The following is an 18,042-nucleotide window of genomic DNA, read 5'->3' as shown; positions in this document are numbered from 1 at the left end:
ATGCAATGAATGCTTGTACTATAAGCTATATAACTTGTACACTTTATCCAACTATTTTTTTATCCCACGTGGACATGTCATAATACTTAATATTTATTCCCTTCTCATGTATAGACGTATGCACTTCAATTTTAATTCTCCGACGCATTTATTTTCTCTGTGCACTTTTACTTGTTCACTTTTGACTTTTCACATTCTTTAAAAATTAATAAATCTCACGTGGATATATGTCATAGTACTGAATATTTATTCTCTTCTCATGTATACATATATACGCTTCAATTTTAATTCTCCGATACATATTTATTTCTTCCGTGCACTTTTACTTGTTCACTTTTGACTTTTCACGTTCTTGCTGAATATTTATTCTCTTCTCATATATACATGTATGCACTTCAATTTTAATTCTCCGACACATATTTATTTCCTCCGTGCACTTTTACTCGTTCACTTTTGACTTTTCACGTTATTTAAGAATTAATAAATGAAGTACTCCCTCCGTCCCATATTACTTGGCCACATTACTTGACTTTTCACGTTCTTTAAGAATTAATAAATGAAGTACTCCCTTCGTCTCATATTACTTGGCCACATTACTATAGTTGATTTTTCACGTTCTTTAAGAATTAACAAAAATGAAGTACTCCTTTGTCCCATATTACTTGGCCACATTACTAAAAAATTGTGGATGAACAATAAGTTGTACAAAAAGCAACTGAAATTGTGCTCTAAGCAGGGACTAACATGTGTACATTTGAGAAGTTGAACATTAATTCTACCTCTTGTGTTTACTTTTTAAGTCCCCACAGGTCCGCAATGTCTTAATTGTCCTTTCATTTCTTTCATTTGGCATGTACTCCCTCTGTCTCAATTTAAGTGTCTACGTTTGACTAGACATGGAGTTTAAGAAATAAAGATAGACTTTCAAATCTTGTGGTTCTAAATTAAAAATATGTATAATATAATAAAATATCCTTTGAATCTTGTGATTATAAAATTGACATGTAGGATATTTGAATTGTCAACGTACTAAATATAAAAAGAGGCAGACCTAACCAAAATAAGACAATTTTGTTTTTTACCAACAAACGCCCAAGTGGACGAACACAGTTGTAACACCTCGTGCATTCGGGCTAAGATTTGACTCGTAAGACGGGGTATAATGAACCCAATTTGAGTAGTGTATAAATGGTGTTTGAAACCCACTCAAGACATGGGAAGAGTCCTTGAGCAAAGTAAAGTCGGAAGCTACCCTAGGAAGCGTGTTTTCAAGTGAGTTTGCACCATATCTCAATTAAAATGGGTATACGGAAAAATCTGTAAGGAATTTGGGAAAATTTCCTTCGTGAAAGTTGTATATCTTTGAAATACCTTTCCAACGGTATATTATGAAGGTCAAACAGACATTTGTACAAAAAGTTATGCCCGTTTTACTAAAACAGTGTTCTGTCGATTTACGATGCAATCTACGGGCCGTAAAAATTATACGGGCCATAGATTTGGGCCGTAAAACTAGTCCAGAAAGCCCAAATCACTGTAATTGATTTACGGTGGGATCTAAGGTCCGTAAAACTTTTACGGGACGTAAAATAGGGCGTCAAATGGGTCCGACAGCAATTTTAAAACTTCGTTTTAAGGCTTTTTCACTTCATTCTTCACACTCCCAAGCCCTAGAACGACCTTCTATTCTCTCCCATCATCAAGAACACCAAGGTAAGCCTATTCTAATCATTCCAAGTCAATTCTAATACATATCCTTGTAATCTAAACAAGAAATCTTCATTCCTAAACTAGGGTTTTCAAGAAAACTCATCTCAAGGTTCAAGAACTCAAGATTTTGGAAATCTTCTGCAAAGTTAAAGTATTTAATTCAAGTTTGGAGCATTACCAGGTATGTAGAGTTACTATCTACGTGTGGGAACATCACTGTTCTTCCCCACGCCTCATAATCCATAAATTATTATTCTTTACGAAAACTATGGTTTCTATACCATGCTCATGATAACCCTGGGTCCATGTCCATGATTATATTATGTATGAATTGTTATAATTCCATCATTGAGTTCTTAATATTTCTTTATGATTATTAAGAATCTGTCCGTGATCTATGAAAAATCCATATATCCCATTCCATGGGTTCATGCATTCTAGTTTATGATATATTATGCTATTTTCAAGAAAATACTATACATGTTTTACAAGTTCATGCAAGCAAGCTATAATTCATGATATCCATGTACAAGCAAGTTATATTCATGAAAACCATGGGCAGCAAGTGTCACTTATTTTACATGTCCATCTTCAATTCATGTTTTTTGAAGATGCCAAAATACCACATATCTAACTGTACATAACTGACTGTGCATATCTGTCTACGAGCCTCTAGACATAGTACACTTATACATAGATAGGGCCGGGTACTGCTGTGCCCGAATATACATACGCAAAATAGTACCGCGGAAGTGGGGCTCCGGAACAACTGGAGCGCTGTCAAGTGCGGCTGATAGAGCTTCTAGGGTTCAAATCCACCTGTCTGCTGACCTGCGCGGCATGAAACGCAGCGTCCACAAGAAGGGACGTCAGTACGAATAATGTACTGAGTATGTAAGGCATGAATGAAAACATAGTAACTGAATATAGAGTGTGAATAATAACAGAATAGACATACAGAGCTTGTCCTGGAGCAGAAGTAAGTTGTACATGTGTATGCCTTGTAGGCAGATACCATGCAAGCTTAGCCCCTTTTTCAGAACACGGTGTTCCTTATTTTCGTATACAGAAAACAATACATTTCAGTAAACGGTATCTTTTCCTCACATTTACAGACGCCGAATACATCGGCTCTCCCACCCCCTCCCCAACGGTGTCCCAACATATCATATCATATATATCATACATCACATATACAGACGCCGCGTACGGCTCTCCCATATCCCGCGTCCGGGATGGAATCCAGCTGAATCAGGTGGTGATAAAACAGTTGCCCTTCCCCTTTCCCCATATACATATACATACCCATACACATATACATGTATCTTATAAATAGCATGCATGGAAGCCCAAAGAAAGTCACATATCCATCGGAGTGACGTAAGGTCGGTAACCTCCGATTACATTATGGAACAACCGTAGTCGCTTTGTCTCACCTTGAAGGGACGAGTATTATAAGGCGAGGCTACCAATGAAAAGTGTCATTATGAGAAAAACATCAAATAGGGTCATAAGGTATAGTTTCATTTACTTAGAACCTTTAGAGTAGTCATTACCTGTAATAGAATTAGGGTATCAAGATATAGTTTAACATTTTTATATTTTCCTTTTCATAGCAGAACATATCGTTAACATATCTACTGTAGGCATTTTCTCATTTTGGACTACATCGTTATCCATATAAGATCATATTCATCATTTTAGTCATGAAATCATCTTTGTCATGCTTGTCATAGGCGTATTCTTTTTTCTTGACATCATCGTTACCACGGTCATCATGGACATAATTCCATTAGAATGGTACAGTACTTGCCGTTTAATAATCGAAACAAGGGTCAAAAGTTCTCTTTTAGATTCAACTTTGAAACAAGTCAAACGAGTCAACAAAGGAAAACCGGGAAAAAACTGGGCCCACCTCGGGTCAACTGAGGCGGCGTGCCAAATTTGTGTACATTCCATTCTATGACGTCACTTATGAGGGTTTTAAGGTAGTCGGGTCCAATGTAGCAAGTTCTAGAGGCTTAGGAAGTTTTTCCAACTTTTTACACCATTTTTAGTTCAATTCTACTGAATGGGAAAGGGGAAACTTTAGGCGCGGATTCCGGAGGATAGGGTTGTCCCCGAGGCTCATATCCAACTTATTACGTCTAAGACATGCCATAGAAGGAAGGGTGAAGCCTTACATACCTCTTGCCGCTCCGTATGCTATCCCGAATTCAAGTCGCAAATCCGCTAAAATCTACAAATTGGTCACATTTACCAACTTTGGTTAGAGCTTTTGGAATTGGAATCTTAAAGTAACATTTGTCTACCGAAATTTCGGCAGCACTTCCCCTGTAAATACTCCATCCCACCAAGTTCAACTTGGCCAATTTCAATCAATAACAACCTCGGAAATTCAACCCGGCCAAAGTATCAACAACAATGCCAACAACAATACTAACAATTCAATCAATATACAATTTCCTTCAAGACCTTCCAACTTTCATAAAACAATACTAACCTTATAATATATATATCAACAATACCATACTAATATCATTGTCTTCTATACATGTAAGAACATAATATTCAATTTACATAAACTTCCACCAAAACCATAATTCACCCACAATGCATTTTTCACCTTCCAATTTCATTAAAAACAATCATAATTTGCATCTTGCCACTTTCATTTCCATATTCACATAAACTACAATAAAGTCACATATTTTCCTATAACAACCTCACAACAAATTTTCCATAACAACAAGAACCATTTATCTTCCACATTACACTACAACTATACGGCCAACATCAAGCATACACACTACAACCTCTCCAAATTTATTCAACTTCCATTATTCCACATAGCATTCACAACAATAATAACCAAATACTAGATGAAACAATTGAAACATGATTCCTACACATACATACACATATTACACCTCACGGCCACATCCCATAATATTGTTCTTCATGAATTTCATCCACTTTTGTACACTACAACATGCATAAATATTCATAACATGTAAAAGAGCACAAGTCCTCACCTTTCTTCTCCTCCACTTCTTCACTTGACTACAACTTGGCAACTTGTATGATTTTGAATTTTTCTTGCTTCAACAACAACTCCACTTTGTTAAGGACCCTCTACTTGGTAGAAAATGATTTTTGAAGGAATTTTAGTCAATTTTTTCTTGTGGAATTCCTCTTGGCCGAAATGGCCTCAAGGTTTTCTCCTTCTTTTTTTGTTCTTGCTTTTTCTTGAAAGTTCTAGAGAAATAATGAATAAGATGACTAAATTAGTCATCTTATGGACTTATAAATTTTGCTCATATGGGCTTTGGCCCATTTACTATAGATGGCCTAAATGGCCCCTTTTTCCTCCAAGCTCATATTATTATTATTTTGTGCTTTTCATGAAAATTTAATTTTTCCACATTCCAAATTTGCCCTTCGTCTCCCTCCATATTTTCACGAGTCATATTGCGAATTTCCTTTTATGCCCTTGACCTTTCTCATTATTTCCACTTTAATATTTTCATAACAACTTATATGCCCAGCAAAGTAAAAATATGGCCTTGATTACTGTCTTCCCGCGATTGTGTTGAATTATCCGATTGTACAAGAATGCGGGATATAACAGATCTCTCATAATGACTGGATCCTTTAATAATATTATTAAACCTCATGTCCCTGGCAAGGTATGAGTGTTCTACTGATAGGACGCAAGTACCAGACCATGTTATCGGTTATATTTACTACTCTCCCTACTCACAATACTTTACGCATGATATATATGTATACGTACTCATGTTCATGATCATGTTTTCAGTTTCAGTTCTTATCATGTTATTTCATGTCCCATGTTATTTCTTCAGTTGCTTTACATACCAGTACATTCAATGTGCTGACGTCCCCTTTTATTTGCCCAGGGGCCTGCATTTCACGATGCAGGTACTGATTTACAGGACGACACATCTGCTCAGTAGGACAGCATTCGTATCAGCTTATTGGTGAGCCCCATCTCATTCGGGGTTTAGTCAACTCTTTATTTAATGATTAGTTATGCATCTAAGGTATGCTGGGGGCCTTGTCCCAGCGAGTATGTTTTCCATGTTCAGACTTATGTTAGAGTTTTTATAGACTAGACAAGTCAGTTATGTCATGTCACACTTTCGGAGTCGTATAGCCATTTTGGCTCATTCATGTTATTTCCGCACTCATGTTTAAACAAGTATTTTGATTAACTATCATTGACTTATTGCATTTTGTAAAGGCTCATCATGCATTCACATTATATTCCGCTCATGTTATGCCTCATGATGATTCAGCAAGCCATGTGGTTCGCTCGGTCACATGCAGTAAGGCACCGAGTGCTGTGTTTTGCCCAGGCCATGGTTTGTGGTGTGACAACAGCAACAATAAGTTGTACAAAAAGCAATTGAAATTGTACTCTAAGCCAGGACTAACATGTGTACATTTCGGAAGTTTAACATTAATACTACTTCTTGTGTATTTAATTTTTAAGTCCTCACATGTTCGCAATGTCTCAATTGCCCTTTCATTTCCTTCATTTGGCATATACTCCCTCTGTCTCAATTTAAGTGTCTACGTTTGACTAGACACAGAATTTAAGAAATAAAGATAGACCATCTTGTGGTTCTAAATTAAAAATGTGTATAATATAATAAAATATCCTTTGAATCTTGTGATTATAAACTTGACATATAGGAAATTTGAATTGTCCACTTATTAAATATAAAAAAGAGGTGGACATAACCAAAATAAGACAAATTTTAACAACAATTGAGAAATTAAGGGAAAAAATAAAATGAAAAGAAAAAAAATATGGAGACTCATTAAGGAGAATCGCGGTATCCTTTACAAAATATACAAACCATAAAGACTAAGAGCCTGTTTGGATTGGCTTATAAGTTGCTTATAAGCTGTTTTCAGCTTTTTAAGTGTTTGGCTGGCCAGCTTAAAGTCATTTTGTGCTTAAAATAAGCTCAAAAAAATAATTGGGCCCATTTGACTTAGCTTATCTAAAGCAGCTTATAAGCCAAAAAAAAATAAGTTAGACTATCCCAACTTTTTTTTTTAGCTTATAAGTTGTTTGCAGCTTATAGGTATAAGCCCATCCAAACAGGCTCTAACTAAATTGAGTAACCAAATTAATTATGTTGGGCCTCGTGCATCGCATGAACATAGTTTGCTAGTATATAAAATAAATTAAATAACTGCTATAGGGCCCTTTATTACATATAGTATTAGTTTGGACTTTCTTAACATGGCTCACTTGTCGACGCAATCCATGAACGACACAAATTTATTGGGGGCAATTTGCACGATTGCTCTTATTCGGGAGTCCTCTTTAATTTTTTCCCTTCGCCTAAAATATTCTAAGATTCTGGGTTCGAATTCCGGCTTAGTGAAAAAAAAAATCACAAGACAAAATTTTATAGCAAAATTAGGCCTATTTGGGCAAAAGTTAGGCCTTAACATTTAGTTTTTTGTGCGGATTTGTCCTTCAAAAGCACCGGTCTTTAAGTTTTTCCCCTTAAATTGGTGGTCTTTAAGTTTTGCCCTTCGCTAGAAACCCCTTGGTTTCGGGTTCGAACCCTCGCTCAGTCAAAAATTTTAAAAAAAAAAATCGCAAGGCATAAGTTGGGATCCGTAAGGCAGAGTTTTGCATGCCTCAGGCAGAATTTTGAATGCAAACTCTGCCTACAGGGAAAGTTTTGCATCCAAAACTCTGTCTGAGGCCTAACTTGCTACAAACTCTGCCTTGCGAATTATTATTTTTTTGACTGCGCGGGGGTTCTAACCCCAAACCTCATGGTATTAGGCGAAGGACAAATATTAAAGACCACCAATTTAATGGACAAAAATTAAAGATCACTCCAAAATAAGGGCATTCCTGCGAATAGCCCTTAACATTTGTAGAATAGCAGCAGAGCTTAAAAAAAAATCCTGTCTTGCAAAATTTCGCAAAACAAACTTTTGCCTTAAGGCAGAAGTTTTGCGAAGCCTTGCCTTGCGATTTTTTTTATTTTATTTTATTGAGTGGGGGTTCAAACCCAGAATCTCGGGATATTTTTGGTCATTTTTTAAAGCGAAGGATAAAAATTAAAGACCAACAATTTGAGGGGTAAAAATTAAACACTAGAGCCTTTGAAGTACAAAAAAATGCTTTATTGGCCGGAGATTCACTCATTTTCAAACAGACTCATCAGATTTTCGATTCGTTGTCCAAGAGGAAAAGGAAAGACAGAAAAACTGTCGGTGATTGTACAAAATTTGTTTCCTCATACATATAGTGTGACATACTATTGAATCTTTTCAAGGTAAGCTGGTTGTGCAAAGTTTGTTTGTTCATATAGTGGGTCATGTACACTTTTGTCCCTATTTTGTGTTGGCCTTAATCGTTACCCCCTCAAGAAAAGAATTTATACCCGCTAGACATGAGCCCGATTTTAAATAGCAAAAATTAAAGATCAGCTCATTTAAAGGACAAACCCTGCAATTTAGATGTGTGATTCCAAATCTTTTTCTGTTTTCCTATTCCTATTTAAATAGTCAACGCCAGCCAATCTTTCATTCAACATGCACGATTATCTTCAACTACACAAAAATTATGTGGTGAACTAGTAAGAAATGTGTCGGCCAATAAAGAAATAGAAAAGAGAAGACTCTTGTCTAGTTTCCATCGACAAATTCAAGCTATTTTAACTGCTCCATCATCAAAGGCAAAAGAAGAAGAAAAATGGAAAAGTCCACAGACTCAAATCTCCAAATAGTAATGTTTCCATGGCTTGCTTTTGGTCACATGATCCCATTTCTCAACCTCTCCAATGAACTTGCAAAAAGAGGTCACAAAATCTCATTCTTGTTACCAAAAAATGCAAAAATTAGACTTCAAAATCTCAATCTTTATCCTAATCTAATCACCTTCCATACACTCACAATTCCTCATATCAATGGCCTTCCATATGGAGCAGAAACTACAGCTGATGTTCCAAGATCTTTGGAAAGCTTACTAATAACAGCTATGGATGAATTGTATGATCAAATCAAATCTTTTTTACAAAATTTAAAACCCCATTTTGTTTTCTTTGATCTTGCTCATTGGATTCCTGATTTAGTATTAGAAATTGGTGGTATCAAGACTGTGTGTTATAAAGTTGTTTGCCCTGCTACATCAGCTATTTCGTTGATTCGGTCACCGGATAAGAGTGTTTTTATGGCATCAACTGCAGCTGAAATAGTAAAGCCACCACCAGGTGACTCTTCTTACTTAATTTTTTTTTTCCTGGGGTTGGGGGGTTGGTTTAGAAAAGAGCAGCTATGTTATATACTTGATCGGTTTCAATTTATATGACATAGTTTGAATTTTGAAACTTGTGGTGATAACTAGGTCGTAACATTTGTGTGGCTATAAAACTTTTTAAATATGTGCCTTAAACATGCCAAAATAATTTCTCATCAAAGATAAAATGAGAGGTGTAGAGTTAATTGCTTCCAAATTTAGCAGTGCGTTACTCTCTTCATCCCAAAAAGATCGTCTTACTTTCCTCAATAGTTTATCCCAAAAAATTGACACAATTCTATATTTAGCAACAATTTAACTTTATGAGATGATTTATCGCCACACAAATATCTAAGACTTATTTTGGACCACACATTTCAAAAAAATTTCTTCATTTCTTAAATTCCATATCAAATCAAACTAAGATAATTTTTTTGGAACGGAGGGAGTATTATATTTTCGAAATGGACGAAAAAGGAAAGTGTGTCATGTGTATTAATCAATAATATTAGAGGAGTGAGTGATAGTATTTGCGCTTACAATCATTACAAGCTGATGTTTTTCCTAATACATGTAGTTCCCTATTTGTCTGCTTCCAGCCAGGGGCAGAGCTATTAAGAGTGAAGTGGGTTCAAATAAATTCCCTTAGTCGAAAAATCATACGTGTGAATAGGGTAAAAATATTTTTTTATTATACAGTCAAACTTCTCTATAACATCGTTGGGTTGAAATTTCTTTGATTGTTATAGCGAATTGCTGTTATACACCTATAACAACATTGATATTTAAATAATATTTTGTTGTTATAGGCAAAAAAGATGCATAAAATCTAATTTTTCATTTTTAATTACCAAATCCTAAGCTTAATTATATAACGAAGGGAAATCTTTTAATGATAGAGATATATATTCATATAATATTCTTTGTGATAAATAGTGTATTAAAATATCAAAATATTTGGTCAAAATCTCTACACTTATTATTGGTAATAATAGATATTCTGTTTTTATAAAGATGGTTAATTGTTATATTACTAAAAAAGAAGATAGCTATCATACGGGGGGGGGGGGGGGGGGGGGGTTATTTTACAAAGAGCGTACTGTTATAAAGTCGGTTGTTGTTAAATGTTGTTATAGAGAAGCAAAATATAACATAAAAAATTAGATGTTATATACGGATGCTGTTATAGAGAGGTCGACTGTATATAAACTGTTGAATATTTTACTATAGTGATAACGGCCTAACGAGGGTTCAAAAGTTGTTTCAACTTTCAAGTCACAATTTTGGTTCTCAGCTACTTTTTTTTGAACCCCTTATATAAATTTCTGGCTACGCTACTGCTTCTAGCTTGTTTGGAACAAAATAAGGGGGAACGACCAATATTGTAACTTTAGTACTAATATTATGCATCATAAAGTGCCGTGCTTTGCTAGTAAATTGGCAATTCCACTGCTCACTAAAAAATTGTGGTCAATTGGTGGATCTCCAGGTTACCCTTCTACTGCTGTGGTTTTTCACGAACGTGAAGCTAAGTTGTTATCATTTCTATTTAATGAATATGGCAGAGGAGTGACAATTTTCGAACGATTGAAGAAGGGAATCACACAGTGTGATGCAATAGCTTTGAAAACATGTAGAGAGATAGAAGGAATTTTCGGTGACTACATAGCAACACAATTCAAAAAGCCAGTCCTCTACACAGGACCTGTTCTTCCCGAGCCTGCAAAAGAGCCTTTAGAAGAACATCGATTATCGAATTGGCTCGAGAAATTTGATCCAGGATCAGTAGTATTCTGTGCATTTGGAACCCAATTGATTCTTGAAAAGAATCAATTTCAAGAACTTGTTTTAGGCCTTGAAATGACTGATCTACCATTTTTAGTAGTTGTTAAGCCACCTGAAGGGACTAATTCGGTCGAAGAAGCCTTACCGGAGGGATTCAAAGAAAGGGTTCAAGAAAAGGGATTGATTCTTGATTGTTGGGTGCCGCAATTGAAGATTTTAAGTCATAAATCAGTTGGTTGTTTTGTGAGTCACTGTGGGTATGGATCAATGTGGGAGTCTTTGGCATTGTGTGATTGTCAATTGGTACTTTTGCCACGCGCTAATGACCAAACTTTAAATGCTAGGCTGATGGAAAAGGAACTTAAGGTTGGAGTTGAAGTGGAGAAGGATGAAAATGGTTGGTTTTCAAAGGAGAGTTTGTGCAAAGCTGTGAAATGTGTCATGTATAAAGATAGCCAAATTGGTTGTTTTGTGAAAGAGAATCATAGCAAATGGAAGGAAGTTCTTTCAAGTCCTGGTTTCATGAGTAACTATATTGATAATTTCATTCAGAACTTGCATGGACTTCTAGTTGAATAGACCTTGATTGTCGGGGGCGATTGATTGAAAAGGTAGGCTCAACCGACCCTCTTAACCCCCCACCCCCTACCACCTATGTACTCGTGTTCGTTGCAAGAAACGGATAATGTGCAACTTCGAATTGTCAATTATATTCTTTATGGAAATGGCAAACCGATTTGAGGAATTCCTAACACAAGTATTCAATTAGTTCCGACTTGTTGCTCGATGGGAGGTCACGATTGTGGATGGGCAGAAAAACAGAAGTCGTCCGAAGTTACGAAGGTACGTGTTAGACATAATCAATAGTTTTGATTCATACCCCATTTTCTGCATAGATGTATTGTACTATAATATTGTCATAATGACCATTTCGTGTTGATTTGAATCAATAGTTCAGTTTAGTCTTGATTCCATGGGGGATTTTGAGTTTAATTGTTAGACATATGCTACCCTCTAATGATGTAGCATCGAATTTGGATCGGACGTTTTCATACAGTGTTTAGGAGACACACTTCTCATTCAAATTTAGTGACACTTTTTATTTTATTCTATAACCTCTAAAAACACTTCTAAACACTCAAAGAATAGTGTACTAATTTAGGTCTAAAGTTAAAGTCTTTTATATTTTAACTATGGGTTCTAAAGTCTTAGTCTTTTATATTTTAACTAAGGGCACGTGCAACGCTGAATTGGTTTCGAAAAATATTTATATTGACGGAAAGTAGTAGATACCTAAAGGAATAGCCAAGGTTTACCTAAGATGATTGAATTGTTATATATATATAAAAAAAAAATGTTTATATAGATTTTTTTTTTTTTTTTGGTAGTAATAGTTGTGGTAGTGGCGTTAAAATATATTGTTCAAACTCTTCAAAGTGTCTATAAATGTGTTTAAGATCCTCTAAAATACTGCATTTTTTAAGAATGCAACATCAATACAAATATTTTTCGAGAGTCCGAGCAACATAAACTGCCATGTTGGTTGTTACCCGTTGGGCTTAGAAAAACCACAAACTACCACAGTCAAGCAAGCCCACCCCAAGTAACTTAAAACGAACCTCTCGAACTAATTGCACGGTTTGTGCCCTTCAAATAGTCTGGTCTTTAATTTTTGTCCTTCAAAATTGAACTTACGCCTGGCGGGACATAAGTTCTTTCATGCAGGGGCATAATTTATGGGATATTATAATAAAAAACTATAAACTTATGCCCCGCAAAAAAAATGAGTTGAAGGACAAAAATTAAAGAACGGCACAAAACAGAAACAAAAGTGCAAAATGACCAAAACTGGTCCCGGCCCAAGCAGTTTCACTTGTCGTTCTGATTTGATAAGTAGACAGATCCATCACGCTCATGCAAACACTAGATACATACAGTACAAGCAAGTCTTCTTACCACATTGTTCAATCAATCAATCAATCGAGATTGAAGCAAGTGTAAAATGTGTCAACTAACATCAAATGTCTTTCGTTTTCCGCTTTTGTCTTGTTTTCCTTTTCTTTTTTTTTTCCAACCTGATATTCGTATTGAAATCTGATTAAATTCAAATTTCTCCTTTTATATTTTTAAAAAGACATATGTTTCCTCGTTTGTTTTTCTTTGGTTCAGTTTCAAAAATCTTTAATGGCAAATAGAATGTTATTTTCCAGTTTGAGTAGTTAAGCTTAATCTATTTTACCGCATTCATTCTTTTGAGTCTAAAGGGGAAGAAACATAAATAGCTAAAATAGATCAAAAAAATTTAATTCGTAATTTTCATAGTTAAAAGCATTTTAAGCATATTTGAAAAATAGTAGTACTACTAATAGTAAGGAAATTTTGTTTCACATCAGGGGTCGTTTGGTTTACAAATAATTTTTTTTAATCATTTTGAGATTCTTATTCTATTGAGTGTTATCAATAATGAAAAGTTAAATCAAACGTGGATAAATAATCCCAGGATTGTTAGACATTTTTACCTGGAAATGTTTGGTAAGAATTAAGGCCGGGACTACCCGCATCCGATATTTACTAGGCCACATCAACATCATGCCTTCTAATTCTTCTTTGTCAACACTTAATGTTGGTAGAAGTGGTTCTTCATTAACTAGTGTCATTTGGTCCGGGCTTAGGTGTTAAAATTAAATTTGCAGATATTTTTAAATTTTGTTTGTTCTTGCTTCTTTGATTTTTTAATATTAGTTTGAAACTTTCTAAAGAATTCTAAATATTAAAGTAAAAAAAAGGTATCTGAAAGTTAAAGGAAAACATTTTTCTTAGTTTGTATATTAGACTAACGAATGAAAGCTTTTATAATTTCTATTTTACTGACTTTTTGAGATAATTGTCTCCAATGATCCAATGAGCTTTTCATGTGTTACATTAATTTCATTTATTTCTCTGAATTGAACCTATATTAGCTAATCTATTTTTTACAAAAAGATGCTACTAATTGTTAAAAATATTTAATGCTACAATATTGTTGTATGATGAAATCAATAAAGTTGACTTATAGATCAATATAAATAATTAAAAGTTTTGGTATTGCAAGATACTTTTGTATATGTTCTTTCAAATTAAACAATAGAAAAAGTACTGCAAAAACAATGAAATTAAATTGTTGTTACTTTAAGCTTTCCTTTTCCTTCCAAAGAGTGCATGTTAAAAAAAATCCTTTTTCCTTTTTCTTGATTTAATGTACTTTTTTATGGAATCTACATTGTAATAATCTTTTCATGTCGAACTTAACTATTTTATCCGAAATTATATAAAATATTGACTATCCCGTATTTCCCAAAATATTTTAATATTAAAAAAGTGAAAATATAGTTTTGCAATTTTTCAGTATAATTACTGCTTAGAGATCAAATTGTATTTTCTTTAACTACATTTTTCTTCAAAGAGTTTCATAATATATATGAAAATAATGTTTTATAGTTCCTCTTTTAATATAGTCATTTATTAGATAAATTTTAAGTTAAAAGTGTATGCACGTAAATTTAGATTAATTAGCTATCATACTTCGGAATTCATTTTTCGATTGGGACGGAAGGACTATAATTTACATTTCTGATACATTTTAAAAATATTTAACAATGATATAAGTTATTAGTGTTTGTTCTTTTACTTTAAAACTTAATCCTACCTTAAGTGAAATCTTTGTTAATTACGTATGTTTGCAAGCACGTAACAACAACCACAACATACCCAGTGAAATCTCACAAAATGGGGTCTGGGGAAGGTTTGCTTGCAAGCACGTATAATAAAAAATTACAGGAGAAAATCAAATAATTTTTTTTTTACGTTTAATCGGATGAATAAAATTTAAAATATCATATGATATATGGTAAACAACATCAATAAAAAAATATAATAAGAACAATATTTTAATTCAATAATTAAGCCTATATAATATATAAATGGATGGTTTCTTTACGTGTCTATAATAAATTATTAAGAAAAAATATAATTTAAAATAAGCTTAATATAATATTTTTACATAAAAAAAATCATAATATGTATGATTAGTGTGCTTCGTGGGGCCCATTATCATCTTTTTTCATGGAATCATCACTTCTAATGGTATGGAAAAAGTCCTTAAAGTTCCTAAAATTTATCAAATGTATGAAGACTTTGTAAGTCTGTTTAACCTTAAAATGGAGAACAATTAAATTTATGCATGATGTCAAAAATATGTGGCTAAATTCAATTCGAGATTAAATTGCGAAATAAGCCAATAAGTAAGTAAAGGAGCAGATCTGACCAAATATTAATCATGTCTGGCCTCGGGTATAGAAACCGAGGTCGATACCCTCTGTTGAGTACTTACACGATGAATAATGAAGATAAACTTAGGAACAAATGGGAATGGACTCAAATAATTCTTATTGTTTTATGATATGAACTCTTTCTCTCTTTCTATTGCCAACCCCCCTACGGAACCTCCTTTTTATATAGTATATGAGTCCCAACCTTAGTACAATTCTGAATTAAGGAAAGAAATCTGGTGACAGCTGTTGCCGAGATCAACGCCGAAATATCCGGTTGAGGGCGGATATTTCGGTCTTCTCCTTATGGCAGTTAACCGCCCTTCCTTTAACGCCTCATCCCAGATCGAGCTCGAAGCCTCGTTCCCGATGAGCCGGTCATATCGTGCCCGAGCATAACGATGACAACGGGAAACCGAGCATGTCCGTATCCTCAGTTTTACTCGTATATAAAGTCATTAAAACTTTAATTAGGGATAAAAAGTAACAAAAAAATCATGTGAGGACTAAAAAAATGGGTATTCTCCCTTATACGAGTATATAGTAGTAATTGTATATAGTAATAATGTCACAATGTTACGTATGTAGAAATGACATACCATGACCCAATCTTATACTCATGACACATTACAACGACCCTCCTTGTACTCCTACTAATTAATCTAATATAATTAATTTTTCCGAACCCAAAAAAAGAAGAAGGTAATTTCCACTACAAATATTTATACGAAGGAATAGAAGATAAAACAAATGAAGTATATGATTAATTTAACAACTCACAATAAAGTATGAATTTCCATCTCGTTAAAAACTTGGACATTGAATTCAACAAATTTAAAGATGGAATTCAAAGTATAGCTTGTTCTAGCTGAGCACCTAAACACATGAAAAAAGTAGTTCCTATGAGACGCTTCCAACTCAATTTTTGAAAAAGCTTTTGCATATGTTCTCAAGCGCCCGTTACGTAGATAAATTAATCACATAAAATTTATCACCTCCTTTAATTTTAATGTCAGTCTCAATTGGAACATACTTGCGGTTTTACCGCTTATTAAGGCTAATGCGTATAATTAAAGTTTACAGCATAATTTAAATGGTTAACGTATCTATGTAATGACCGATTAAAAATACACATAGAAGCTTTTTTCAAAATTTAAGCCGGAAGTGTCTAATATATAAACATTATATTGTGTTCGTATGATCAATTAAATATATGTTGTTATTCAAGTATCTAAATCTAAATGAAATATATCGGCAAGCCGGAGGTGTCTAACATGAATATTGTATTATGTGTTCATATGTTCAATTGATATATACCATAATTCAAGATTCTAAATCTAAATTAAATATATTTCGCGAATTTTAAATCTTGAATATGCTATTGCCACCTTCCCTAAAGAATTAAAAAATACATTACCTAAAAAAAAAAATTAGTATTCTGCCGAACCCAAAACCAAGTCGTGGCGCTTTACCACTTCGATGTTTTCTATCTAATAAGCAACGAAGCAAAACTTCCGATCTAGATTTAGTTCTCAAGTCAATGGAGATGGAAACGATTCCTGATGGCAGTTCGCCATCTCCACCCCACCCCCTCCCCCGCCATGTCACCTAATGCTCCGTCATCAAAATTGAATTGACTCTCCGAATCTATCAACTTAGAACACCAGTTCCTTTGTGTTCCTTTCGAGCATTATAAAAAGACAATCCGTGCTAATCACCGTATTACTGAGAAGAAAGTATCCGTTTCTATAAACAACATTACAAATGTTGTTGTTATAATTGGCTAATCACCTCGTTTAGTTATACACGCCATTCTCGATTGGAACACATTTGCGGTTTTATAGCTAATTAAGGCTAATGTGTGTAACTAAAATTGGCCACATATTTTAAATGATCATTTATCTACGTAGTAGACGCTTGAAAGTACGCATAAAAGTTTTTTGTCTAATATATACATTATATTATGCGTTCATATATTCAATTAAATTATGCCATAATTCAAGAATCTGAATCTAAATTGAGGACCAGTTCGGCCATGAGAATTTTTCATTTTGTTTGAAAATTAGCGTTTGGCCATGAGAATTTGTAATTTGAAAAACACCTAAAACCCTATTTCCGAACAAACAAATATTTTTTACAAAAACTATAATCAAACACAACTCCATCTTCAACTCCAATTTCAAAATTCCAAATAATGTGAAAGATATTACTTTTCATGCCCAAACGTCTACTAAATATACAGACAAATTTAAGGAATTGTCGACATATTCGGCGAATTTTCAATCTTAGAATATGCTATTGCCACCTACCCTAAAGAAAAATAAATAATAAATAATTACCTAGAAAAAAAGTACTCTACCTAACCCAAACGACGTCGTGGTGCTATACCACTTCTCTATCAAGGAAGTGCCTAAAATCTTCCTTTCTTCAACATTCTATTTCCTTCGAATAACTAATTAATTAAGCAAACGGAGATGGAAACTATTCCTAACGGCACTTCGCCGTCATCCACCACCCCCCTCCCCTTTCCATTACCCCAACCACCGCCACATCACCTAACACTCCATCATCAAAACTGAACCGACTCTCCGAATCGATCAAATTAGAACATCAGTTCCTTCGTGTCCCTTTCTAGCATTATAAAAAGTCGATCCGTGCTAATCACCGTATCACTGTTATTTACGGCATTACAGATGCCGCTGTTATAATTGACTAATCACCTCCTTTAATTAGACGCCCCGTTCTCGATTGGAACACACTTGCATTTTACTATTGATTAAGGATAACGTGTAATTAAAATTGGCGATATATGGTAACTTATTTACGTAATTTACGCTTGAGAATAAGCACAAAAGCCTTTTCCAATTGAAATCGGACGTGTTAAAATATGCCGTAATTCAAATATCTAAATCTAAATTAAATATGCTCGTAATTTTAAACAAA

General features: G+C 34.1%; 1 protein-coding gene across 2 annotated transcripts; it reads left to right on the top strand.

The window, feature by feature from the left end:
• Positions 1-7,950: 7,950 nt before the first annotated feature.
• On the top strand, positions 7,951-11,738 carry LOC132615515 (anthocyanidin 3-O-glucoside 2'''-O-xylosyltransferase-like). Of its 2 annotated transcripts, XM_060330117.1 has the most exons (3): positions 7,951-8,981; positions 10,497-11,403; positions 11,562-11,738. In XM_060330117.1, the coding sequence occupies exons 1-2, from the start codon at positions 8,465-8,467 to the stop codon at positions 11,369-11,371; spliced, it is 1,392 nt and encodes a 463-aa protein (XP_060186100.1). In that variant the 5' UTR covers positions 7,951-8,464; the 3' UTR covers positions 11,372-11,403; positions 11,562-11,738. The 2 variants fall into 2 exon arrangements, with proteins under 2 accessions (XP_060186100.1, XP_060186099.1); XM_060330116.1 differs by having other exon boundaries at positions 7,952-8,981; positions 10,497-11,738.
• The last annotated feature ends 6,304 nt before the right edge of the window (positions 11,739-18,042 follow it).

Source organism: Lycium barbarum, chromosome 10, assembly GCF_019175385.1.
Source record: "Lycium barbarum isolate Lr01 chromosome 10, ASM1917538v2, whole genome shotgun sequence".
NCBI classification, from domain to species: domain Eukaryota; kingdom Viridiplantae; phylum Streptophyta; class Magnoliopsida; order Solanales; family Solanaceae; genus Lycium; species Lycium barbarum.
The sequence above is the reverse complement of the archived record's forward strand: the minus strand, read 5'-3'. Positions and strand labels throughout refer to the sequence as shown.

What these genes read in the sequence shown, in the direction of transcription:
- LOC132615515 (XM_060330117.1), top strand. Translation starts at nt 8,465, where the DNA reads ATGGAAAAGTCCACAGACTCAAATCTCCAAATAGTAATGTTTCCATGG. An exon ending in AATAGTAAAGCCACCACCAG is followed by an intron (nt 8,982 to 10,496) that starts GTGACTCTTCTT and finishes GTGGATCTCCAG; the next exon opens with GTTACCCTTCTACTGCTGTG.